Source organism: Ranitomeya variabilis, chromosome 5, assembly GCF_051348905.1.
Source record: "Ranitomeya variabilis isolate aRanVar5 chromosome 5, aRanVar5.hap1, whole genome shotgun sequence".
Classification (NCBI taxonomy): Eukaryota; Metazoa; Chordata; class Amphibia; order Anura; family Dendrobatidae; genus Ranitomeya; species Ranitomeya variabilis.
In genome coordinates this window covers 190,493,297-190,521,183 of record NC_135236.1, presented here as the reverse complement: position 1 = coordinate 190,521,183, position 27,887 = coordinate 190,493,297, and the positions used below count along the sequence as shown (strand labels likewise).

The 27,887-nt window shown below is 44.7% G+C and overlaps 1 protein-coding gene across 1 annotated transcript; it reads left to right on the top strand.

Moving 5' to 3' along the window:
- Positions 1-382: 382 nt before the first annotated feature.
- WHAMM (WASP homolog associated with actin, golgi membranes and microtubules) lies at positions 383-24,829 on the top strand. Its single transcript, XM_077263650.1, has 10 exons — positions 383-1,083; positions 6,777-6,950; positions 7,493-7,643; positions 9,867-10,036; positions 10,610-10,775; positions 18,318-18,496; positions 19,993-20,079; positions 20,207-20,302; positions 20,399-20,816; positions 24,172-24,829. Exons 1-10 carry the CDS (start codon positions 526-528, stop codon positions 24,450-24,452), a joined length of 2,280 nt encoding a protein of 759 aa, XP_077119765.1. The 5' UTR covers positions 383-525; the 3' UTR covers positions 24,453-24,829.
- Positions 24,830-27,887: the final 3,058 nt, after the last annotated feature.

Genomic DNA, 27,887 nt, shown 5'->3' with positions numbered 1-27,887 from the left:
AGGCAGTATTACTAGTTACCTACAGCAGGGTATCTGCTCATTTTGTTTCTAGCTTTGCTTTTGCCTGTTAAATGCTTTTTTGTATGGATATATTTTCCATCCTATTAGACAGTCGCAATATTTCATAACTAGAAATTCTCCCCAGTTCATAACTGTGACCTGTAAGCACATGGAGAATACAGAACTTATGAAACCAAAAGCAAAAAAAAGCTGGTCAGTCCAAAGGGATCCAATCAAATTACAGCTTTTATAGTCAGAGAATGAAAGCAGCGTTTTGATTGGCCGCCACGTACAGCCTCTCCACAGAGCCTATTTTTAAGAATGTCAGGTCACAGTGCAATCACATGACTACACCTCGTGACGCCGGCTACTGACGTCACTTATCATCAGCCTATGACAAGTGAGGAGGAAAGTCCCGGCCGCGCCACCCCCACTGCTGTGCACAAAGGTCGTGTTTACATGCGGCGCCCCCGGAGCTGTGACGGCGGGGCTCGCACCTGACGAGTGGACGTCACGCGTGGGGCTATGGACGGGGAGCGGATGGACAGTCTGGACGGCTGGGTGGCGGTGCGCCCTAACATCTTCCAGGAGCCGGAGCAGTATAGGATGGGCTTCATCGTGGCCTGGAACCAGGTGGACAGCAAGTTCGCGGTGACCTGCCACAACCGGACGGCGCAGCGGAGGAAGCGGCGGGAGGGTGAGGACGGGGAGCAGAGCAGCTGGGCCGGGCTGTACACCGTGCAGGACCTGGAGCACATCCACCGGCAGCTGAGCTCCGTGTGCAGCCGCCTGCAGCCCTGCTTCCCCCGCCTCCCGGCCCAGCTCCCCGCCGGCAGCCTGTGGACGCTGCTGTTCCCCAATGCTCCGTCCTGGGAGGGCAGCTCGGAGGAGGAGGACGCGGTGTGCCGGACCCTGGAGCGGTACCTGGGCGCCGCCATAGAGGAGTGCGGCCGCCAGATCGTGCTGGACGTGCTGTTCCCGGAGGACGTGGAGGACGCAGAGAAATACTTCGAGAACCTGCACGAGTTCCGCAAGAAAAGCCTGGAGGAGCAAGTGTGCCGGGCCAAGGAGGCCGTGAGGACGGTACGGGCGTGTAGTGGTGTGCCGGGCCAAGGAGGACGGTGCGGGCGTGTAGTGGTGTGCCGGGCCAAGGAGGCCGTGAGAACGGTGCGGGCATGGAGTGGTGTGCCGGGCCAAGGAGGCCGTGAGGACGGTACGGGCGTGTAGTGGTGTGCCGGGCCAAGGAGGCCGTGAGAACGGTGCAGGCATGGAGTGGTGTGCCGGGCCAAGGAGGCCGTGAGGACGGTGCGGGCGTGTAGTGGTGTGCCGGGCCAAGGAGGCCGTGAGGACGGTACGGGCGTGTAGTGGTGTGCCGGGCCAAGGAGGCCGTGAGGACGGTACGGGCGTGTAGTGGTGTGCCGGGCCAAGGAGGCCGTGAGAACGGTGCGGGCATGGAGTGGTGTGCCGGGCCAAGGAGGCCGTGAGGACGGTGCGGGCGTGTAGTGGTGTGCCGGGCCAAGGAGGCCGTGAGGACGGTACGGGCGTGTAGTGGTGTGCCGGGCCAAGGAGGCCGTGAGAACGGTGCGGGCGTGTAGTGGTGTGCCAGGCCAAGGAGGCCGTGAGGACGGTGCGGGCGTGTAGTGGTGTGCCGGGCCAAGGAGGCCGTGAGGACGGTACGGGCGTGTAGTGGTGTGCCGGGCCAAGGAGGCCGTGAGAACGGTGCGGGCGTGTAGTGGTGTGCCAGGCCAAGGAGGCCGTGAGGACGGTGCGGGCGTGTAGTGGTGTGCCGGGCCAAGGAGGCCGTGAGGACGGTACGGGCGTGTAGTGGTGTGCCGGGCCAAGGAGGCCGTGAGAACGGTGCGGGCATGGAGTGGTGTGCCGGGCCAAGGAGGCCGTGAGGACGGTGCGGGCGTGTAGTGGTGTGCCGGGCCAAGGAGGCCGTGAGGACGGTACGGGCGTGTAGTGGTGTGCCGGGCCAAGGAGGCCGTGAGGATGGTACGGGCGTGTAGTGGTGTGCCGGGCCAAGGAGGCCGTGAGAACGGTACGGGCGTGTAGTGGTGTGCCGGGCCAAGGAGGCCGTGAGGACGGTACGGGCGTGTAGTGGTGTGCCGGGCCAAGGAGGCCGTGAGAACGGTGCGGGCGTGTAGTGGTGTGCCGGGCCAAGGAGGCCGTGAGGACGGTGCGGGCGTGTAGTGGTGTGCCGGGCCAAGGAGGCCGTGAGGACGGTGCGGGCGTGTAGTGGTGTGTCGGGCCAAGGAGGCCGTGAGGACGGTACGGGCGTGTAGTGGTGTGCCGGGCCAAGGAGGCCGTGAGGACGGTGCGGGCATGTAGTGGTGTGTCGGGCCAAGGAGGCCGTGAGGACGGTACGGGCGTGTAGTGGTGTGCCGGGCCAAGGAGGCCGTGAGGACGGTGCGGGCATGTAGTGGTGTGTCGGGCCAAGGAGGCCGTGAGGACGGTACGGGCGTGTAGTGGTGTGCCGGGCCAAGGAGGCCGTGAGGACGGTGCGGGCATGTAGTGGTGTGTCGGGCCAAGGAGGCCGTGAGAACGGTGCGGGCGTGTAGTGTAGTGGTGTGCCGGGCCAAGGAGGCCGTGAGGACGGTACGGGCGTGTAGTGGTGTGCCGGGCCAAGGAGGCCGTGAGGACGGTGCGGGCGTGTAGTGGTGTGCCGGGCCAAGGAGGCCGTGAGAACGGTGCGGGCGTGTAGTGGTGTGCCGGTCCAAGGAGGCCGTGAGAACGGTGCGGGCATGGAGTGGTGTGCCGAGGAGGCCATTGCCAATGCAGGTCAATGGGTGTGAGAAAAAAATTTTAAGCACCCATTTACTAAAACGCCTGACATTTCATCAGCCAAGTGCAGTTAATTTGCGGTGTCCCAAGATAGAATAGAAATATACATAGAAAGATGTGCATGGGCAGTTTAATGTCTCCCCCCACAAAAAAAAGACGGGGGGGCTTTAATTAGTAACCACCAAAGTTTAGGCATGCAGCTGCAGGCTGATGTTAATAGCCTAGGAAGAGGCCATGGATTCTCCCCCCCCCGCAGGCTAAAAACATCATCTCTCAGCCGCCCCAGAGAGGGCGCTTTTCTAAGATGTGCCAATTCTGGCACTAAGGGTACCGTCACACAGTACCATTTTAATCGCTACGACGGCACGATCGTGACGTCGCAGCGATCGTATGAGTATCGCTCCAGCGTCGTAGACTGCGGTCACACGTTGCAATCACGGCGCTGGAGCGATGCCGAAGTCCCCGGGTAACCAGGGTAAACATCGGGTAACTAAGCGCAGGGCCGCGCTTAGTAACCCGATGTTTACCCTGGTTACCAGCGTAAACGTAAAAAAAAAAAAACAGTACATACTTACATTCCGGTGTCTGTCCCCTGGCATTCTGCTTCTCTCCACTGTGTAAGCAGCAGAGCCGGAAAGCACAGCGGTGACGTCAGACGTCACCGCTGTGCTCGCTTTCTGGCTGGCCGGCGCTCACAGTGCAGAGAAGCTGAGACGCCGGAGGACAGACACCGGAATGTGAGTATGTACTGTTTTTTTTTTTTTTTACTTTTACGCTGGTAACCACGGTAAACATCGGGTTACTAAGCGCGGCCCTGCGCTTAGTTACCCGATGTTTACCCTGGTTACAAGCGAACACATCGCTGGATCGCTGTCACACACAACGATCCAGCGATGTCAGCGGGTGATCAAGCGACGAAAGAAAGTTCCATACGATCTGCTACGACGTACGATTCTCAGCAGGATCCCTGATCGCTGCTGCGTGTCAGACACAGCGATATCGTATGGATATCGCTGGAACGTCACGGATCGTACGGTCGTAGCGATCAAAGTGTGACTGTGTGACGGTACCCTAAGGCCGGGGTCACACTTGTGAGAAACTCACATTAGTCTCGTGTCTCAATATCCAGCACTGCCGCTGGCACTCAGACTGGAGCGCTCAGCTGCATAGAAATACATGCAGCCGCACACTCCGGACCTGAGTGCTGACGGCAGTGCGAGACTCGTGTGAGTTTTTCGCAAGTGTGTCCCCAGCCATAGCCTTGCTCTGACCAGTTGCCCTGTAGCGGTTGCAAGTGGGGTTATAGTTGGGGGGAGGGGGTTGATGTCACCTTTGTATTGTCAGGTGACATCAAGCCCCGAGGTTAGTAATGGAGAGGCGTCAATTTGACGCCACCATTAATAACCCCAGTCACACTGTATGAAAACAGACACCCAGAAAAAGGTCCTTTAATTGAAAGAATGACACACTCCTTTAATCTTAATTAAATCATACTTGCGACCTCGCCCATTCCACTGACACACTTGTCATCTGCAAGAGAGTTAAAAATTAAAACCACAATATTCCTCACCTTTCCACAGAGATGCTTCTAATCCATTTGTCCCACGACGGGTCTAGCTCTGCTCCATCTAGATCTCAGGCTGCATGGTTGCACGATGCGATCATACAGCCTGTCTTCCAGCAGAGATACTGAGCAGCGTGTGCTCAGTGTCTCCCTGTGGACTCCTATTCCCTGTCTGAGGGCGCCCCCCCCCTCATTTAAGAGGCTGTAATGGATGCCTTAATTATGTCACCATAGGCTTCCATAGTGTATTTGCATCCACTAATTTTTTATATTTAACACTTTTGCGCATCTGGATGTAACTGTAAATCAGGAGATGAGCTTCCTCCACACAGGGCAGATGCCAGTTATATTGCATCGCAGGCCTCTGTGTCTAACAGCCGTGACTGGAGCTGGCCTGCCGCTGTAGCTGTCAACCATATACAGTAGATGGCAGCGACAGTTAAATTACATCACTGCCAATGCACACATCGTCTCTCACCACCCCCAGTGACGTGATTGATGGGTTGCCATAGGCCTGCAGTAGACTTGAAGCTCAGCCATTGTATAGGTTCACAAGAATGTATGAAAAAAACAAGTTACATCCAGAAGTGGGGCAAAATGTTTTTTTTTCTTTCCCCTTTATTAACATCAGCTATTAATCATTTACAAGACCATGTTCAGTTTCCTATGTCACTGAATTGTAATGTCTGCAAAAATCGGTTGCTGTCATGTCCCTAGAACATGTCCATTATCACATACCTGTAATGTATGACATACAGTGGCCACTTAACATTCTTGCTAACATGGCAGTTTTTGCATCTGTGTAATGGATATGCTTTTACTGGGTCATGTGGGATGGCTAAATGTCATCAACATTCACTATTCTAATCCTTTTTGTGACCTGTTCGCATAAACCAGCCAAACAGACCCTCTTTTGGCCCATGTCTAGTAGTAAAACCTCATAAAGAGCTTGAGAAAGGATGGAAGCGCACACAAACGGGGCAGTGCCATCAGATAAACGAAAGCAGTCATGGCTCTCGCCTAAAGGTGTTGTGTGCCGGCACAATACCTATAGAAGCATGTAAGGCCACGGTCACACTATCGGTATTTGGCTTTTCTTTTACATTAGTATTTGTAAGCGAAAGTATAATAGAAACCCGTCACCACTTCGGCATTTTTCTCCTCCTGGTTTTGGATTACAGATACTGAGGTAAAAAACTCACCAAATACTGAACGTGTGAACGTGGCCTAAAGCTGCTGCCCCGTGGCTGGAGGAAAAATTTGTCAAGAGATGTATTAACCAAAATGGAGAGTATCACTTTAGGTGCGGGAATGAAGGATCCTTGGCATTCCAAATCAGGTTTTTTTATTATTAGTGTTTGAGCGCTAGACTGACACCCTTTTTTTTTTTTTTGTGCCGAAACGCGTTGGTATTAATAAAAAGGGCCTTATTTGAAAGGTTAAGGCTCCTTCATTTCCGCAGTGCAGCCCACCTAACATGGTCCTCTCCATTCTGGCTAGTATGACCCCATTGACACCTTTAACATGTGCAGAGATTAGGAGGAGCTGAGAACATGATTTCTACTGCCCGGGGGATGAGAAGAGTAGAACCCAATACACAGGGACAGCAGGCTTACTAGCTCCGTAATGACCAAATAGTGATTATATCAGCAGGAGATGATTAAATCTACAGCAAGTAGCCCATTAAAGCTGGCCATACACACTAGTTAGCTGTCTGCTGAGCAATGCTGCCTACAGCCATCTTATCCCCTACCATATGCAAGAGCAATCTCTCTGCTGAGCGCTCCTGTGTGTGGGAAAGCCTCTGACAACACGTCGGCCAGGATGTCAAAGCGATTGGCGATCCAAAATTGGACCTATGCGATGATCTTTCCCAACCATCAGTTGGCTGGCGTCTCCATACACTTTAGACCAGATCCAAATTCCCCGTACAAGTCTCTGGGTCTATGAATATCATGGACAGCTCACAGAAGAAGGCAGCGCTGTGCAGTGTATGATTAACATTATGGATAGGGGAAGATCTGTCATTTTATTTTATTTTTCCATACGTAAAAATCCCTAATAAAACACCTGATGGTAAAAACCTGACCTATGAAGATTACTAGGTAACTTTTTTAATAAACTGCGCACAACTTATTCCAAGGATCCCCTCCCCAAACCTTTTTTTTTCCCCCTCTCCCCAAGACTGGTGTATAAATCTGCCCCATAATGTCCTGATGAAGACAATTGGAAGTTGAAAATTTTGTAACTGAAATAATAATTACAGTCATTAAGAAAAATCCAACTTTGCCTGCAATTTTCCATCCCATAGGGAAACCTTGTAGTCATTGTGGCGCCTTGTGAGCGATAACCCCGTTGAAGCACAAGTTTGTGAGCTATTAATTATGCTAATGTATTTTTAATTTTTTTTTTTGTTTGTTTTTTTTAGATTCTTCATCAGCACAAAAATGCCGACAAAATGATGTCTTTACTTAAAGTTTATGAGGAAGAAGATGAAGCTTTTATGGAACTAGTTACCGTGGCAACCCAGTTCCACCAGTACCTACTGCAGCCTTTCAGGGATATGCGGGAGCTGGCCATATTGTACAAGCTGGAAATACTGGTAGGGAATTACTACTTTTTGTCTGTTTTTTATGCTTTTTATATTGGAAGTCCTCAAGGGCTTTGTTTACAGAGTCCTTGGAACCAATTATAGTCAAAGTGATTTATTCCTGCAATTGTACCAGTCCAAGTGCAGCCGGAGCTTATTGAATTTCACATCTACAATGCACATCTTACTCTTATCTGGGGAAAAAATCCTGGTGACGTGGTCCTGTAGCAGTCTGAGACACTGTGCGTCATCAAGGCAAATCCTTCTAGGAAACGGCATACTCCTGTTTTTTTTTTTTTGTTTTTTTTTTATAAACTGCAGCAATCTCCATTTTCCTATGGAAAACCACAAAGTAGAGAAATAGTCTGTGGCTTATATATATATATTTTTTTAATATCCGTAATGTTTAAACAGGGGGATACATCCGAGCCCCCCTCCTGGAGTTGTACCACAATGAATACGGATGTATCCAGCTGACAGAAGGCTCAGCCGAGATGTGCGCTGTGCACCCAAGATGGGGAAACTGTATCACGACTTTAGTTGTTTCTACACAGAAATCATTGGAAATGGAGGATTTAGGCCCAAAACGCATAGAAGCTTTGCAAAAGGAGGCTGATAAGTGGAACACAACTGCAGAAGAGGCTGAGCGCTCGATACGGAATATAACTGTGGATTACTTCAAGGAGACTTCAAAAGCGCTGTCAGGTAGGAGAACCGTAGTGGGCTTCTCGTGCATCAGGTCAGACTGGACGCCGACCGGCTTGTCACCGCATCATGTGATCAGATGCTAGCGTTTACATTTAGTGTCAAAATTCTAGCCTGTCACGTGAAAAAAGGCTGTTTCTTGCAGATATGGGGTTAATCTGCAGGTTAATAGAATTCCAACACCATGCGGAGCCCATACTTAGAGGGAAATTAATTTTTTTTCTGGCAGCATTTGTGTTTTTCACAGGCGCAGGGTTTAAGTCACCGCTCTTTATGTAGAGAGTGGCGGCTGTAACTGCACCCCCGGCACTGACAGTGGGCTCAGTCAGGCCAAGGGGTGGCTACAGGGCGGTGATTGAAGCCGCGCCACCCCCCCAAGACTGACACCTAAATGAGGCCAGGAGGAATAAAGTTAATTTTCTCTTGGCAGCGGGGCTCTAAGTGCCAGCGCAGTGCAGTTTCAGAATGCTATTAACCTGCACATTTACCCCATATCTTCATGTTAATAGTGGTTTTTCACGTGACCAGTTCCTCTTCAAATTCATGCTCGTTTTAGGAATGGAGTTTTACATCTGGAAAACTCCCTTTAGGCCATGTGTGCACGCGGAGTCTTTTTTTTTTTTGCTGAGTTTTTGAGAAAAAAGCTGTGCTTCCGCAGTCTTTTGAGCCACAGCTAGCTTCGTGATGTCATTTTATAAGATGGGAAAATCTTTACAGAGGTTGTCACTGAATAGATGGTTATGACGAATGCTAGGGATATATGCCGTATTTGCCTAATACATGTACATTCCATCTCTGGAACCCACACGTATCTCCAGGAGGGGGTCCTCCACTTCCCTATTTTTACTGTCGACATAAACACATGACTGGAGAGGGAGCCGCTACATGGGTGCCCATTATTCACCGCTGTAGTAGTTCAGCTGGCATCAAGTAGACATTTTATGGCATTTCTAGAGGATACACTGTATGTCATAAATGTTTCTACTTAATTAAATAAATAAAGTGGGTATCCCCACACTGGTGCTCTTGCTAAATGATAAGTTGCTGTCAAAACTGCTCATAAATTCTGCATATGCCCCGAATGGGCCCATCTTTCTACCAAGTCAGGTGCAAACATCCGCGTTGTAGTATGCTGACACGGACAGCGGGATCCAACATCACTCTGCAACCACACTCATACTGAAGATTGAGATGTCTTTGTGTTGATCGATCGCTGCCACAGTAATGTACATGGCATTGATGGATCAATACAAGGCAAGATTTCGCTTTTTCACCATGAAAGAGCCACAGAGGGATGTGGGTTCCTGTTCTTTCTGCATGCCGGGATCCCACAACCGAAAGGTAGGTCCAAACTTTCTAGCAAAGTCGGACCCTTTCAGGGGTCAGTAGGAAATCTTTGAGCGGTTTTGACAAAAATGTACCATATATTTAGTAAAATCGCCAGGCTGTTTTTTTTTTTGTTTTTTTTTATTAGATGTGAAGGGCAGCCCCAGATTGATGCTGGGTACTCTTTAAATCTGCAAGATATACACCACAGTCCGGTGCTGGGGAGTTGGTAAGACTTCTAAGGCTATGTGCACACGATGCGGATTTACTGTGGATCCGCAGCGTTTTTTCCGCACAAACGCTGCAGATCCGCACTGTGATTTACAGTACAATGTAAATCTATAGGGAAAAAAATGCTGTGCTAATGGTGCGGAAACTTCCGCATGGAAAACGCTGCGGATCAAAAGAAAGAGCATGTCACTTCTTTTGTGCGGATCTGCAGCGTTTCTGCACCCTTCCATTATAGAAATCCGCAGGGGTAAAAAACGCATGAAATCTGCACCTGCGTTTTCTGCAAGGAGATGCAGATTTTGTGCAGAAAATTCTGCACCCCAATCCGCAACGTGTGCACATAGCCTAATTCATACTCTTCCATTTTTATCAGACTTTGATCACCACCTTTTTTATGGTTGGCCTATACATAATGAGTAACACCAATCCTTTTGCTCAATGTATGTATGATAGAATCTATATCCCCTCTCAAGCATCTTTCAAAACCTACTCAAAGATTTCAGTGGTTTCCTCTATGTTCATTTCAATGGGAAAAAGCATCTGCCTTGAATTGATGACCACGACAGTTTTTACAGTTTATAGACTTTTAGAAACTAGCAGTTAAATGGTTTTGAGGATTATAATCTCTGATGAGGATCATGATGATGACTTGTTTCTTTTCAACAGCAATGCAAAAACATATGGAGTTGGACCGAAGGAGATTTGGACAAGCCACTTGGGCCTCAGCGGTGCCTAGACTGGAGAGGATCAAGTCTATGTTGGCAAAGGAAAGTCTTCAGCATATGAGATCAAAGGAGTTGTGCCTGAATCAGAAGAGGGCAGATATCAAGCAAAGCGTAAGATACTTTATAAATGTTATTTTTGTAGGTTGTAATGTTTATTTTAAAACAAATACCCTTTCTGCCAAACTCAGACATGTTATATTCGAACTGCTAGGAGGTAGAGTACAAAAATTAGGACTATTCCTTCCCGTCCATTAGTAAGAAGATGAATATCGGCACTTGTTAGTGCTATCTATCGGCAGAGATGTAGCCATCTGGCCATTCTTAAGAGTCACATTAGCCTTATAGTGGCAAGGTCAGCCCACAATCTAATGTGAATAGGTGCCTCCTGACTCTTCCAACAGTAGATGTTGGGTAAAAATGAGGATCAGGCAGTTTGATTTCAGCTGGGAGTAAATCAGACACCAGAGATGTCCGTCAATTACTTGTATAAGAAGCAGGATCACTGATTTGGGTTACATACACAGTGGAGACGTCTAAAGATCAGCAGCATGAGTTGTGGTGTGCGAGTAGTCACACCACTACCGTATCTGATTGTATAAATGAGTCCTGTATTATGCCGTCATTGCACAAAGCAACATTCAGAAAGGTGCCAAATGATTTCACAATATGCACTTGGTCTGACAGATGGAAAATCTGAGTAACTCTGACGGGGCAATTGCATGTTTGGATCGGCTGGAGTTGCAGTACTACGAGACGCAGCTAGAACTATATGATGTTCAGTTTGATATATTGAAACATGAAGAAATGTTGCTGATAACTGAACTGGACACACTACGAAGGCAAATGAAAGGTAACTGACAGCTTCTCTTTCCTATACTGTAAAATAGCAGCTAATGTATTGTGCCCAAACAAGCCAAACTGGCACTGTTCTGGAACACGTTAGGCCCATTGTATTCCATGATCATATTTGACATACAGTTGCAATCAAAAGTATTCAACCCCACTTGCAAATTAGTTTAATTAGCATGGTTTGCAATAAAGCGAGGAAGCCAGAACAATTTAAATACCCCAACACAACTGATATAACAAGTGGTCTCCAAATTCATCAAAATGCCACTTAAACTTACTATTATAGCTGCAGTCTTAGAATTACTCACCCCCTTCATGACAAGCATCCTGTGGCTGTTACGACCTGCTGCAAGCATGATGCATGGCCAGACACCAGCTTCTGCAGGGTTCCTGAGGAATTTTAGCCCAGATGTTTTCAGCTCTTTAAATTGTTCATGTGATTTGGAAACTTTTTTTTTTATTTTGATTGGTCCAGTAGAGAAAATTATGAAACATAGAAAATCGCTTTATTAGGGAATTTGTCTCCATTTCCTGTAGGAAAAGTTGAATTAAAGTGACTTCCACATCCCTATTATTCTGCAGAGTATTTGCCTGCCTTTAGCTGCACGTTTATTAGAACATACTGAGTTCGAGTACAGATCATGGCAATGAATGGGTCAGCAACTGTGTCCTATGAATGTTGTGCTTATCAGAGTAATCTCCTGCCCTTAGGGGATGTTTCCACGGGCCGGATTACATCAGGATTTGCTGCTGATTGGACGCTGCGTACAGCCGCAGCGTCCAATCCGCAGAGTCCAGATGTTACAGCATAGTGGATGGGATTTTATGAAATCCTGTCTCCACTATGCGTGCAGGGCCACATCCGGTGCGTCTTTACCGACCGCAGCATGTCTATTTATCTTGTGGAGACGCTCAGTCTCCACAAGATAAATAACCCGGTCTATGAATACGATGTGGTGATTCCGCATGTGTTCAATGAACACATCCGGAATCACCGCACGTACAACAGGGGGTGCTGCTTTGGGCAGAGCGGGGTATCTGCTGCGTCTAAAGCGCAGAGATTATGCCCTGTGGATACATAGCCTTACTTTTTGAAAAGTCTGACGTGGACTTGGATGACTAGTGCAAACCAGGGCCCGGTGGTCCATTCTCTGCTCTGAGCCCCTATATAGGAGGGCATGGCAAGGGGGGGGGGGGAGAGAGTCACCACGGACTTGCCTTGAACTAATCAGCTGAGATCTGAGCTCCAATGCATCAAAATGATTATACCAAAACTCTGGCCTAAATCGCGTTTGAAAGGATTTTTGCGCAATGCAGAGTAGCACTCCATTTTTTCCCAGCTCTGCCAAAATGGATAGAGCTATGGTGGGAAAGGGGTGGGATGCCACAGTTCATCCAATTTCTGATAAGTGATTTAGGATTAAAAAATAACTTTTTAATGAGATTTATCTTAAAATCAATAAAACACAGCAAAACCAAACGTGGAAAGTGCATTGGACTAACAAACAAGTAAATCGTATGGTATAGCAATAAGACCAGATCTCCCCTTACTATTCACTGGTTAACACCTAGAGAGCAAAAAAGTATGGAGATGGCACTGATGAGTGAGGAATACCGGCATAATAGGAAGGACTATCATGGGTGTACACTGGTTGCCTACTTCAGATAGCTCGGTGAGACTGTTCTATTTATTATCTTACTATGCCATCCATGTCATATTGTGAACGGTGCAGTGACACCTCTATTTAATGAAGCTCAGTGCATGAGATGTATGGTACTTTTTGTCACTATACCTGGACCACATTCATCTTGACTTGATGCTGCTATTATATTCATGGCGCTTACCATGTTGGGTGCATTATGATCGAGGCTTGAGATATATATATACACTAGATGGTGGCCCGATTCTAACGCATCGGGTATTCTAGAATATGTATGCGTAGTGTATAGCACAGCCCCCGCAGTATATTGCGCAGCCCACGCAGTACATTACGCAGCCCACGTAGTATATTGCCCAGTCCACATAGTACATTGCGCAGCGCACGTTGTATATTGCCCAGCCCACGTAGTATATTGCCCAGTCACACTATTGGCCAGTCACGTAGTATATTGCCCAGTCACGTAGTATATTGCCCAGTCACAATATTGCCCAGTCACGTAGTATGTTGCCCAGCCACGTAGTATGCATCATATCCCTGTTTAAAAAAAAAAAAAGAAAATAAAAAATAGTTACATACTCACCTTCTGAAGCCTCCGGATCGAAGCATCCGGTTACCGATGCTCCTCGCGCGCTCTGGTCTGAAGATTGCATTGCGGTCTCGCGGGATGATGACGTAGCGGTCTCGCGAGACCGCACGTCATCATCTTGCGAGACCGTACTGCATGCAGCGATCACCGGGGCGTCGCGAGGAGCATCGGTAACCGGCCGCTTCGATCCGGGGGGCCACCCGTATGTAATATTGAGTATGTAACTATTTTTTTATTATTTTTAACATTAGATATTTTTACTGTTCATGCTGCATGAATAGTAAAAAGTTGGTCACACAGGGTTAATAGCAGCGTTAACCGAGTGCGTTACACCGCGGTCAACGCTGCCATTAACCCTGTGTGAGCGCTGTGACCGGAGGGGAGTACGGAGCGGGCGCTGTGACCGGAGGGGAGTACGGAGCGGGCGCTGTGACCGGAGGGGAGTACGGAGCGGGCGCTGTGACCGGAGGGGAGTACGGAGCGGGCGCTGTGACCGGAGGGGAGTACGGAGCGGGCGCTGTGACCGGAGGGGAGTACGGAGCGGCCGCTGTGACCGGAGGGGAGTACGGAGCGGCCATTTTCTTCCGGACTGTGCCCGTGGCTGTTTTGCCACGACCAATCAGCGACTTGGATTTCCATGACTGACAGAGGCCGCGACCAATGAATATCCGTGACAGACAGGACAGACAGAAAGACGGAAGTGACCCTTAGACAATTGTATAGTAGATTATTTAGCAGCTCCTCAATACTGTCTCATTGATTTACTGCTATATACAGCATGATTCATAGGTATATACTGCTCTCTGTGGTACCTTCACTTTTTCTGGAAATATTAAAGATAAACAATGTATAATTCTCAACAGCTACCATTCAGAGTATGCTGGGTATTTAGCTGTAGGTATGGTATATTACGTCACCCATGGTTAATGCTGGGGAATACAGAACAACTAACTGTATGTCAGAAACATTAAGGTTTCTGTTGTGGTTAAATATAAAATGGTGTTAGGCTACTTTCACACTTGCGTCGGTACGGGTCCGTCGCTAAGCGTCGGCTGACGTACCGACGCATGTTGTGAAAATTTGGCACAACGTGGGCAGTGTATGCAGTTTTTCAACGCATCCGCTGCCCATTGTAAAGTCCCGGGGAGGAGGGGGCGGAGTTCCGGCCACGCATGCGCGGTAGGAAATGGCGGATCCGATGTACGAAAAAACGTTACATTGAACGTTTTTTCGTGCCGACAGTCCGCCAAAACACGACGCATCCAGTGCACGACGGACGCGACGGATGGCCATCCGTCGCTAATACAAGTCTATGGGAAAATGCAGGATCCTGCAAATTTTCTGCATTCTCAAAAAACGACGGATTGTGAAGGAAGCTGAAAAATGCAAGTGTGAAAGTAGCCTAAGGCGTCACTATTAGATTAAGGGTGTAGTTGTATCCAGTATACTTACCCTAGACTTGGTTTGCCCAATCAGTGGATCAGCTTAAAGGGAGTCTGTCACGCCATTTTTGGCCTATAAGCTGCGGCCACCGCCATCAGGGGCTTATCTAGAGCATTCTGTAATGCTGTAGATAAGCCCCCGATGTAACCTGAAAGATAAGAAAAACAAGTTGGATTATACTCGTCCAGGGGCGGTCCCGATGTGGTGCGGTCCGATGGGCGTCGAGGTCCGGGTCTGGTGCCTCCCATCTTCTTAGGATGACATCCTCTTTGCTTCCTGTCGCGGCTCCAGTGCAGGCGTACTGATTTGCCCTGTTAAGGGCAGAGCAAAGTACTGCAGTGCGCAGGCGCTGGGCTTCTCGGACCTTTCCTGGCGCCTGCGCACTGCAGTACTTTGCTCTGCCCTTAACAGGGCAAATCAGTACGCCTATGCAGGAGCCGCAACAGGAAGCAAAGAGGACGTCATCGTATGAAGATGGGAGGCCCCGGACCGCGACGCCCATCGGACCGGACCGCCCCTGGGTGAGTATAATCTAACTTGTTTTTCTTATCTTTTAGGTAACATTGGGGGCTTATCTACAGCATTACAGTATGCTGTAGATAAGCCCATGATGGCTGTGGCCTTAGCTAATAGGCCAAAAATGGGGTGACAGATTCCCTTTAGTCACGCCGTGCCATCTCCATACTTTTTTGCTCTCTAGGGGTTCATTAGTGATTAGTAAAGGAAGCTCTGGTCTTATTGCTATACCATATTATTTACGTGTTTGTTAGTCCATGCACTTTGCATGTTTGGTTTTGCTGTGTGTTCTATTGATTTTAATATAAATCTCATTAAAAGTACATTTTTAACCCTAAAATGCTACTAGCAATTGATTTTTCTGTTGGGTTACCACACCTTTTGCTATTTGTATTATATCTAATTCATGACTAGCTGTGGCCACAAATCTTACTCCATTCCCTGACTGGAGTAAGATTTTTTTATTGGTGCACACCCCACTTTTCAGACGCAGCCATACACTTCATAATGAATCAGGCGCCTCTAATTCCAACACTCATCAAGATTGGCATGAACATCACTGGCCTTGATGAATCTGGCTATAGATCCCAGTCAGCTTTTCTAAGTATGTTTCTGAAACATAAAGGCACTTCAAAGTAAAGGAACACGGCTGCAATAATCAGCCAGCCTCTGATTTGGTGATAACTGCTCTCCTAGAAAAAGGTGAACAAGTAGGGTCCCACACCTTAGAGTATTAAAAATGAACTTGGCACCACGTTCGTGTCACTAGCACCTCACTATGCTCCCCTGGACACTGTCCATTACATCTGAAATTACTTCAGTGTGGACTCTGATGAAGGTCCTTGTGGACCAAAACGTCACACCTGTACTGTAACATTTGTACTAAATTCCACCTTAATCACATCAGCTACCTGAGTGCCAAGTTCATCTTAAGTCCCTGATTTAGGACACGTACAGAATTTGGTCAGTATTTTACCTCAGTATTTGTAAGCCAAAACCAGGAGTGCATAGCTCCCAACCGTCCCTCATTGTGCGGGATTGTCCCGGTTTTCAGCCTCTGCCCCGCACTCCCGCATGGGACGCTCTAATCCCACGGCGCAGACAGCAGGACCGACACGCCCCCTTGTATAGTTAAGCCATGCCCCGTGCCTTTACCCTTCTGTATGGCTGCCTGCTTTCTGCGCACAGGACCTGTGATGAGGTCACAGGAGGGGAGGAGTCAGGGGTCACATGATCGGCAGATCGGGACCTCCGTGGATTGCAGGACTCGGCTGTGCTGGTTGCTGCCACCTTGCCACATGGTCCTGCAGGAGGTAAGTAATGCCTTGTATGGGGTCAGGAGGTGTACAGTGTGGATGTAGCAGAGCCGTGTGTGTGTGTACAAGGTGTGCGGAGCGGAGCCGTGTGTGTATGAGGTGTGCGGAGCGGAGCCGTGTGTGTACGAGGTGTGCTGAGCGGAGCCGTGTGTGTACGAGGTGTGCGGAGCGGAGCCGTGTGTGTACGAGGTGTGCGGAGCGGAGCCGTGTGTGTACGAGGTGTGCGGAGCGGAGCCGTGTGTGTACGAGGTGTGCGGAACGGAGCACGTGTGTACGTAGCGGAGCCGTGTGCAAAGTGTACGGAGCGCAGCTGCGTATATAGGAGTAGCTATGTGTGGCCATTATATGGTACGAAGTATTATGTGCGGCCAATATACAGTATGGAGCATCATGTGTGGCCATTATACGGTATGGGGCATCATGTGCGGTCATTATACGGTATGGAGCATCATGTGCAGTAATTATACGGTATGGAGCATCATGTGTGGCCATTATACAGTATGGAGCATCATGTGTGGCCATTATACAGTATGGAGCATCATGTGCGGTCATTATACAGTATGGAGCATCATGTGCGGCCATTATACAGTATGGAGCACTGTGTGGCCATATTTTTTTGTTTATAATTATTGTATATGAAACAGTGTGATCAGCAGTGCTAAATGGGTGTGGTTGGGACGTGGATATGGGTGTGGCTAATTATGAAGGGGTGTGATCAGAGGTGTGGCCTAAAATTTGCCGCAGCGCGCGTTGCGCGCCGCAAACTTTGTCCCTCTTTCCCATCTTCAAAAGTTGGGAGGTATGGGAGTGGGTGATAAATACAGAAGTGGTGACGGGTTTATATTATACTTTTCCTCTGATTTTTTTTTTTTCCTTTCCTGGTTTTGGCTTACAGATGCTGAGGTAAAAAACTCGCCAAATACTGAATATGGTCCTATGTTACCTATGGTTTATATATCATGAATCAGATGGTGGGATCGATTATAAATAAAACAAATTTTATTTTATTTAGTAGACACTTTGCTTCTCTGTATTTTGTACCCCCATGAAAATATGAACTAGAAACACATATACTTAGATCCTGCAACTTGAGTTTTGTGCTGTTTTTTATGTAGTTCTTGGGGCTGCTGGGGGGAAATGGGAGGGATACAAGGGGTATTATGCGTACTGCACTCATATGTCTATAGGGCAATGATAGTAGCCTGACCTCCCAAAAACAAATTATGTGAGGGTAAATCTACTTTTGTGGGCACTGTTTAATTGAGCTTTGTTTATCCGCTTTTCCTAGCTACTTGTGTGTGGAAGTTTTAGAATTACTGGCTTTTATTCAAGATATGGTATTTCTTCTGCCGGTATTTCCATGGACATCTGTTTAGTACTTGACATACATGTTTAAAAAATGCTACAAATATATCTGTGTGTAAAGGAGGCCTTAAAGACGCAGTCCAGTCTCACCAAAAATGTTATTGGAGAGAACGAATTGGGTGAAGACAGCAAAATCTGACTTTCCTACTTACTGTCCGACTCATCACAGGCCTCTCTAGTGTTCTGCGCAGTCATTGGAAGCCATCATCATTCTTCTGTCACCGGACCACAGAGGCTTGTTTGGCTCCAGCGGTCAGGGCAGTAGAACTGCGTGGCACCAGAGAAACATCCGATGATCCACTGTTCTAGCCACTTGACTGATTCAGTCAATCACATGTGCATCCACAGGGCTAACAGCTAGTAGCTCAAATTTTATTTGCACCCTAACTATGCAACTGGTAAAGTTCTTCATAAGACTGGACTACTCCTTTTTTTTAAGGCCGCCTTTCTCATATTTTTTTTCCCCAGCATTCTACACAAACACCTTTTATAGAAAAATATGAAAAGAAAAACTATAACCAATGCCAACACCACTTAAATTGCCCAAAAATGTATGTATTGCATTTTGGGCACAATGTTAAATCAATCAACAGAGGTTTTAGTGCATTTGTAGTAATTGTAATGGCACATTTGTAGTCTGCTCCTTTTGATTGCAGAAAAAGAGGACGAGGTTGTCTACTATGACACATGTGAAGAACCTCAGGAGCTACAGACGTTTGAGCAGTCCAGTAGCAATTGCAGTTCAACATATTCAATGCTCAGAAGAAAGGCCCAACAGCTGGAGTCAAAACGGGGGAATATCTGCTCAAGACGAGCATTACTGAGGAACAAAAAAGTATGTCACAAATGTTAATTATACAGATTGTAATATAAAGAGCACAGCAAAACTAAGCACCGTTACCTGATGGAAAGCAAAGGCTTGAAATACCACGAGTAGACAGAACTTACTGCCAAGCTAGCCAAAATCTAACTACAGCGGTCATTTGGCAATTGCATGGAAGCACCTCGAGTAGCACTTGCCTAATATAGCAGCTAGTGTTAACAATTGACATGCCAAACGCTTATTACGTACCAGTACATCTTACGTTAAGTGTAGGTTTCTGGAGCTGATCCCACTCCGTACACAGCGGGTGTTGCCTGTATTATACCAATGGCATCTGCATTAACAGGAGTGTAGTATTGCATTATATACTATAAGTTATCAAACTATCACTTCTTCAAATCTTTCAGGGGGGACAAAAAAGTGAAAATAAGTAAAATGCTTAAAATATATAAAAAAAAGTTTGAATCACTTGCCCTCCCTATTGCTTCCTTTCCAAGAATAAGACACAGAATCACAAACATATTTGGTATGCACAAAACTAAAAAATTCCAATACGTGAACTTGTAAAATAATAAAATTAAATCAATATGGCAAATGCCGTGAAAAAAGAAAATCAAAATGCATGAATTGGTGTGTTTTGGGGGTCATCTCACATCCCAAAAATAATGGAATAAAAAAGCTAAATATAGAAGCTAAAATAAGTTAACATTTTTATATATATATTTTTGATGCCAGATTGCAATTTTTCCATTTTTCTATTTTTTTTCATTGATCACTCGTGGATACCGGCCCCAATGATCCGCGCATCGATCCAATATCAGAATTTACAGATATTTTCTATTTTATTGTGGTGAGCTGATGGTTTCTTTCTTTCTAGCTCACCAAGGCCGCCCACCGCTATCTTGATGGGGGGAAAAATAAAAAGTTACCACTAAAATATAAATAAGAACTATATGTGCTTACCGTAATCATGCAGACATGTAGAAGCCTGTTGCCGGGTCATTTTAAACACAGTGAAAATGAAACCCAAAAAACAATGGTGCGTTTGTTTTTTTTATCATTTCACCGAACTCTGAATTGTTTTTGATATGCCGATAGAAAAATAAAAAGGATCACTCTTCGAAGGAGAGGAAAAAGCAAAAGTGCAAAAAATGTAAAGTCACCTGGTCACAAAGTGGTTAACCATACTTTTTGTAGCAGCAAAATAGGGATATTTTAATCTACCCCCATGCCCCAGTCGCAAGTTGCAAATGTCCAACTGGGAGGAGACTGATAGGTGATGGGGTGTTTTGTGCAGAGAGACACTGCATATGAGGGGAGCACGTTTGTGGCACTTGCGCTCACAATGCGCGGGGCTGATCCAAATGGAGTGTATGCCAATAATGACGAGTGACTTTGTGGAAGACCATTGTTATCTGTGGCTGATAAAATTGTGTCCTTTCCATTTTTATGGATTTTACATTTGGCTCTTAAATCTGAATCCTTTGTGTCCATTCCAATGGTTTTAGGATCAGTGCATAGCAACACAGGAGCTTAAACTCCAGGAGTACCAGGAATCACAGAGGCGTCTTCAGCAGCATCACTCGGCACAGATGGTGAGTATAGTCTATGAATAGTATGTTTTCTGATCCCGCGCCAAACCCCTCGTGCAAGTGGAAGCTTCTGTACCATTTAAGCCAGTGTGTGGGAGACACTTTAACGGCGTTCTTTGTGTTACAACAGAAAAGAGACCAGAAAAAAGAAGAGGCGATAAAGAAAAAAGAATGGGTCTATCAGGAACGTCAAAAAACACTACAGAGATTAAAAAGTTTTAAAGATGTGAGTCTATAATTGCAGTGTTCAAGTTGTGCACCGTCATGAAGGCAGAGTGTATTTAACGGAAGCTTACTGGTCCTATAACTTCTCTTTATCTAGAAAAAAGGAACTCATGTTGTCCTGAAAACCTCTCGAATACAGTCACTTTTACCTAGGAAACCTAACGAAACACAGGGCTCGGGGAGTGGATCAGCAGACATCCCTGTCCATATTATTGTCCAGAAAGGAATCTCAGAATGCACATTGGCAAGTGATGACCCCTCCAAGCAAAATCATTTCCCACCACCACCTATCCCTCCTCCTCCTCCACCTCCTCCTCTTCTTCCTCCTCCTCCATTAGCACCTCCACCACCGCCGCCGCCACTACTACCATGGACTTCTCTGTTAGAAGGTCCAGCTCATTTATCTAATTCAGCTGCGCCACGAAAACCACATGAACATCAAGTGCTGATGGCTGAAGATGCTGGAAATCGGACAACAGTCGGAAAATTAAAAACCCAATTCAGCCAAAATTCAGGTATAGAAATAGTATTTTTTATTTTCCTCATACTATATTAGTAGTGCCACCACCAAATTATGCACAAGTTTTAATTCTGATTTGAAGCTACCCAATTAACTTGAAAGGAATCTGTCAGTAGGATCCCCCCCCTCCTTAGCCATCTATATGGGCATGTAGGTCATTCTGAATAACATGAAACCATGATATCTGAGATCTGTTAGGCTATGTTCCCACAACAATCGTTTGGTGCGATTTTGATGTTGCAAATTTTCGGCAGCATTTTTGCGCCTATTAAAAAAATTGGGTTACTTGTATTTTTCATTGCATTTTTTTACATACATTTTTGCTTCTGCATTTTTTTTTTTTGTCTCTTGTTGGTGTCATGTTTTAAATAAAGCTGCTTACTTTTTGATGTTTCCTGGTATTTGGCTTTTACAAAACTTTATTGATATAGTTATGTGCGTTTTTGATGCGTTTCTACTGCGGAAACGTACTAAAATGCATGTGCGTTTTTTACCTGCAAATTTTCCACATCGAATTGCAAAATTCCACATCTAAATGCAGTTCTATGCATCCTGCATCCACTCTATTGGTACTGTAAGACACTGCGTTTTTGATGCAGTGAAAATACACCGCACCAAAAATGCACCGCACCAAAAATGCCATGTTTTTTATGCAGTCTATATAAGCATTAATCTCTTTAACCCCGGGCTATATTTTCATTTTGGTTGACGGTTTTTCCTCGCCCTCTTCCAAGAGCCATAACTTTTTTTTTTTTTCATTATTTATAACCATACGAGGGCTTGTTTTTTTGCAGGATGAGTTGTACTTTTGAATGACACCATTTATTTTATCATATAGTGTACTGGAAAGTGTGCAAAAAAAAAAAAAAAAAAGATCCAAGTGCGGGGAAATAGCTAAAAAAGTGCAATTCCACAATTTTATTTTATTTTTTTTAATTTATCATGTTGACTATATTCTAAAACTGACCTGGAAATCGATTCTCCAGGTGAGCACAAGTATGCAGATAACAAACGTATAGTTTTTTTTTTTTTATTTAGCTGGCGAAAAATATTGTAAATCTGTATGAAGAAAAAAAACATTTGCTTTTGTCACCATTTTCCAAGAACCATAGTGCTTTTATTTTTCTGGATCTGGGGCTGAGTGAAGGGCTTATTTTTTTTGCACCCCGAGCTGATGGTTTTACGGACATCATTTTTGGGTAGATCTGATGATTGCCTCTTATTGCATTTTATTGCAATGTTGTGGTGACCAAAAAAACTTAATTCTGGTGTTTTTTAATTTTTTTTTTTGTCATTATGCCATTTACTGATTGGATTAAAGGGAACCTGTCACCCCCAAAATCGAAGATGAGCTAAGCCCACCAGCATCAGAGGCTTATCTACAGCATTCTGGAATGCTGTAGATAAGCCCCCGTTTTATCCTGAAAGATGAGAAAAAGAGGTGAGATTATACTCACCTGGGCGGGCAGTCCGATCGGGATGGGCGTCGCGGTCCGGTGCCTCCTATCTTCATAGGATGACGTCCTCTTCTTGTCTTCACGCTCCGGCGCAGACGTACTTTCTCTGTCCTGTTGAGGGCAGAGCAAAGTACTGCAGTGTGCAGGCACTGGGCCTCTCGCACTGCAGTACTTTGCTCTGCCCGCAGCAGGGCAGACAAAGTGCGCCGAAGACAAGAAGGGGACGTCGTCTTATGAAGATGGGAGGCCCCGGACCGCGACGCCCATCGGATCGGACCGCCCCTGGGTGAGTATAATCTAATCTTTTTCTTATCTTTCAGGATACATCGGGGGGCTTATCTACAGCATTACAGAATGCTGTAGATAAGCCCCTGATGCTGGTGGGCATAGCTCACCCTCGATTTTGGGGGTGACAGGTTCCCTTTAATGTATTTTGATGGATCAGACATTTCTAAATGTAGCGATATGTAATGTATATATATTTTTTTCTAAATCAGAATTTTATTGGTTTTAGTATAGAAAGATCATGAACAAATAATACTCCACAATCGAGAGATGAGAAATTGCAATACCATAAAACAGGTCATTTAGCAAATCCAAAATTACAATATATGAATGAAGTTGATATCATAATACCCATTCTTCTGAGATATTATATATATATATATATATATATATATATATATATATATATATATATATATATATATATATATATATATATATTTTATTTATATTTATTTATTTTTTGTCATTTAGCAACTATCAATTACCATCCAAGCCTTTTTAATATAGCTCTGTTCCTGTATATTGTTGAAAACCCAGCTTGTGAATAAAGTGCAAAATTAGTGCAATACAAATAATGACCATTTCGGTTGTTTTGGGCACATATATAGATACAATGCTTATAAACGATGACTCCTGAATCAAAACCAGGGAGAGATAGGGGCCTGTATTTTACCCTAATGCACCCTATTAACTCTCCCTGCCTGACTGTGGAGGTTGGCACCCTACTGTGAAACGGTATGGCGTCCCCGCTCAACGTCTGCAGCCCTAAATGACCTAGACAGATTTTAGATTAAAAAAAAAAGGGCATTGTTTTCTAAACTAAAGAAACATATGGTGTGTTATTTAACACACAATGGTAGGTCACCCATATGCACAGGGTATGGAAAAAGGCCACTATATGAAGGAGTAAGGTTTTAAATGAATACCACAATCGCTAACTAAACCAAATGGTTAATATATACAAAATATGCTCAAGTTGTCAGTATAGCAGATAGCTACGTGTGCATTTATTATGATTGTGTATGATCCCAGCGGGATTGGCTGGAATCATGTCATAAATTGGATAACTTTCCTTTGCCCTGATTGAGGAGCACCTTGTAATTTTTTATATGAATGCTTATGGCTACGTGAATTATTGAGTCCTCTCCTTCCCTGGGTGCACCTGAGAATCTCCGCCGCGGCTCCCGGTGTTTTGTCACCAGCGTCGTCGCTTATTCCAGTCGGGGAGTTCATAGCCAATGAGTGCATTGATTGGCTGTCAGTGACATCAGTGCCGCAGCCAACGCCAGACACCAAGAGCTGTAGCGGAAAGTTGTTAGGGGACCCAGGGAAGTAGCGTACATTGCAGTATGTTTTTTTGTTTTTTTTTGTCATTACCTGCAATTGGAAACATTCATTCACTGAAGGGGAACAACCCCTTGTTATACAGTTGTTTTAGTATATACCTTTTGTATTTTGATGAAACCTGTAGTAATGTTCTACAGATTGCTGTCACATTTACAGTAAGTGAAAAATATAGATATATAGTAAGTGATGTAATAATAAGCCAATTTTACATTATTACCACTCCGAACATATTCATTCCTTTCTATATCCTATTTTTAGGCTCCATGGAAGAAGTGTTGGCGTCATTGAAACGAAGTGAAAATCTCCTCCGTAGGGTGGAACAACCGCAACCTGCAATCACCAGTGTAAATGACAATATTTTAGCAGCCATAAGACAAGGAGTGAAACTGAAGAAAGTGCAAATAGATCCTGTGAATAAAGAGCCAGAAAATGAACTTGAGCGGAGTATAAAAGCCGCCATGCAACGGATGAAGAAAGTATCTGCTGACTCCGATGACGAAGAGCAAAGTGACTGTGTTAGTGGTGAATGGGACAGTTAAGGGGATACACATTTCGCGACTTTCTGAAGACTGGCCTTACCTTTTACACCAATCTTACCATTTTACATAAAACTCATCACCCAGACAATAGCAATGGCTCTCTGTAGCAGAAGAGAAATAACATTATAGGAGTATCATAACTTCTGTGCCCATCCAACAGTATTGTTCTGCTATAAATGGGCCAAAGGCAGCATTTACTACTGGTATGGCAGTCATTTCTGGCTGAACGCATGTCGCCAAGCTCCAGAGTCTTCCTTATCAATTTCAGGGCTCTCTATAAAAAGCACTGGAAATTTTTTGTAATTTAGAACCCTAATTTAACTCTTCATCATTATAAATGTACAGTCTGCATTAAAGAGCTGCTTGATACAAATGTCTTACAATGTGATTGAGTGGTATATATAGTTGGGTCCCGAAATATTTGGATAGTGACACACATTTTGGAATTTTATCTGTTAACCAAAACCTATTCAAGATACAGTTATATAATAAGTATGGGCTAAATCCCTTCATGACCTTAAATTACAAAAAAAAGTGAAATTTCACAATTATTTTTTATTTATTATGTTTACTATATGGTAAAACACCTGGAATTATGATTCCCCAGATCACTACTAGCACACAGATACCAAACATGTATAGGTTCTTTTTTTTTTTTTTTTTGGTGGTTTTTATTATGGTATTAAGTGGTGAAATTTTTTTTTCCTTATGTTGCTATTTTTCAAGAGCCGTCTCAATTTTTCATGATCTGGTGCTGGGTGAGGGATTATTTTTTGTTCCCTGAGCTGATGTTTTTATTTATACCATTTTGGGATAGATGAAACGTTGCAATAACAGGCGATCAAAACATTTTATCTGTCAAAAAAATGTAATTAAATTTAAATTAAAATCCCTTGATTCAGAAATGTCAGATCCATTAAAATATACAGTTGGGTCCATATATATTTGGACAGAGACAACATTTTTCTAATTTTGGTTACAGACATTACCACAATGAATTTTAAACAAAACAATTCAGATGCAGTTGAAGTTCAGACTTTCAGCTTTCATTTGAGGGTATCCACATTAAAATTGGATGAAGGGTTTAGGAGTTTCAGCTCCTTAACATGTGCCACCCTGTTTTTAAAGGGACCAAAAGTAATTGGACAATTGACTCCAAGGCTATTTCATGGACAGTTGTGGGCAATCCCTTCATTATGTCATTCTGAATTAAGCAGATAAAAGGCCTGGAGCTGATTTGAGGTGTGGTGCTTGCATTTGGAGGGTTTTGCTGTGAAGCAAACATGCGGTCAAAGGAGCTCTCCATGCAGGTGAAACAAGCCATCCTTAAGCTGCTAAAACAGAAAAAAACCCATCTGAAAAATTGCTACAATATTAGGAGTGGCAAAATCTACAGTTTGGTACATCCTGAGAAAGAAAGAAAGCACTGGTGAACTCATCAATGCAAAAAGACCTGGGCGCCCACGGAAGACAACAGTGGTGGGTGATCGCAGAATAATCTCCATGGTGAAGAGAAACCCCTTCACAACAGCCAACCAAGTGAACAACACTCTCCAGGAGGTCGGCGTATCAATATCCAAATCTATCATAAAGAGAAGACTGCATGAAAGTAAATACAGAGGGTTCACTGCACGGTGCAAGCCACTCATAAGTGTCAAGAATAAAAAGGCTAGACTGGACTTTGCTAAAAAACATCTAAAAAAGCCAGCACAGTTCTGGAAGAACATTCTTTGGACAGATGAAACCAAGATCAACCTCTACCAGAATGATGGAAAGAGAAAAGTATGGCGAAGGCATGGTACAGCTCATGATCCAAAGCATACCACATCATCTGTAAAACACTGCAGAGGCAATGTGATGGCTTGGGCATGCATGGCTGCCAGTGGCACTGGGTCACTAGTGTTTATTGATGATGTGACACAGGACAGAAGCAGCCGAATGAATTCTGAGGTATTCAGAGCCATACTGTGTGCTCAGATCCAGCCAAATGCAGCCAAACTGGTTGGTCGTCGTTTCATCCTACATACAGATAGACAATGACCCAAAACATAAAGCCAAAGCAACTCAGGAGTTTATTAAAGCAAAGAAGTGGAATATTCTTGAATGGCCAAGTCAGTCACCTGATCTGAACCCAATTGAGCATGCATTTCACTTGTTAAAGACTAAACTTCAGACAGAAAGGCCCACAAACAAACAGCAACTGAAAACCACCGCAGTGAAGGCCTGGCAGAGCATCAAAAAGGAGGAAACACAGCGTCTGGTGATGTCCATGAGTTCAAGACTTCAGGCAGTCATTGCCAACAAAGGGTTTTCAACCAAGTACTAGAAATGAACATTTTATTTAAAATTATTTAATCTGTCCAATTACTTTTGGTCCCTTTAAAAACAGGGTGGCACATGTTAAGGAGTTGAAACTCCTAAACCCTTCATCCAATTTTAATGTGGATACCCTCAAATGAAAGCTGAAAGTCTGAACTTCAACTGCATCTGAATTGTTTTGTTTAAAATTTATTGTAGTAATGTCTACAACCAAAATTAGAATAATGTTGTCTCTGTCCAAATATATATGGACCTAACTGTATATATTTTTTTAATAGATCGGACATTTCTGAATGCAGTGATACCAAATGTGTTTTTTTTTTAATTTATTTTCAATGGGGCAAAAGGAGTGATTTAAAATTTTTATTTTTTAAAACCGTGATTTCTGTTACACATAGGGCTGTGAAAATGCAATCTCCTATGAACGCTGGTCACAAGCCAGCGTTCACAGGAGCATCATAATAACAGGTTTTCTGTAGACCCCCATGACATGACAGCCCATGATATTTGTTAGTTTCACTTGAAAAATAAAGGAATAAAGTGCAGACTCTCAGCTTTAGGCTATGGTTAGATGAATTATGCATATGGCACTCTGATCAAATTCTGATCAGAGTGTCGGCATACTGTGATCTGAATATCCCAGATGAGAGAATCTGAGTATGCTATGAGGAGAAGATGGAAAACAAAATTCCTCCATCTTCTTCATTCTGTAAGTCTGTGGAAATTGGATTAATCCAAATGCAGTCTGATGTTTCCACATACCCAAAGACTTGAATGAGTGAGTGGCATTCAATTTCAAAGTGAAATCTGTCAGTGAAAGAAATTGTCCATCAGCACTGCCCTATTGAATAACATTGGACCGAGTGCTAACCAATAATAAAAAAACAAAAATTGGGTAGCACTCATCTGATGTACAGATGCATCTCACAAAATTTAGAATATCATCAAAAAGTTAATTGATTTTAGTTCTTCAATACAAAAAGTGAAACTCGTATAGAGTCTATTTCAAGTGTTTATTTCTGTTAATGTTGATGATTTTGGGTTACAGCCAATGAAAACCCAAAAGTCATTATATCAGTAAATTAGAATACTTTATAACACCATCTTGAAAAAAAA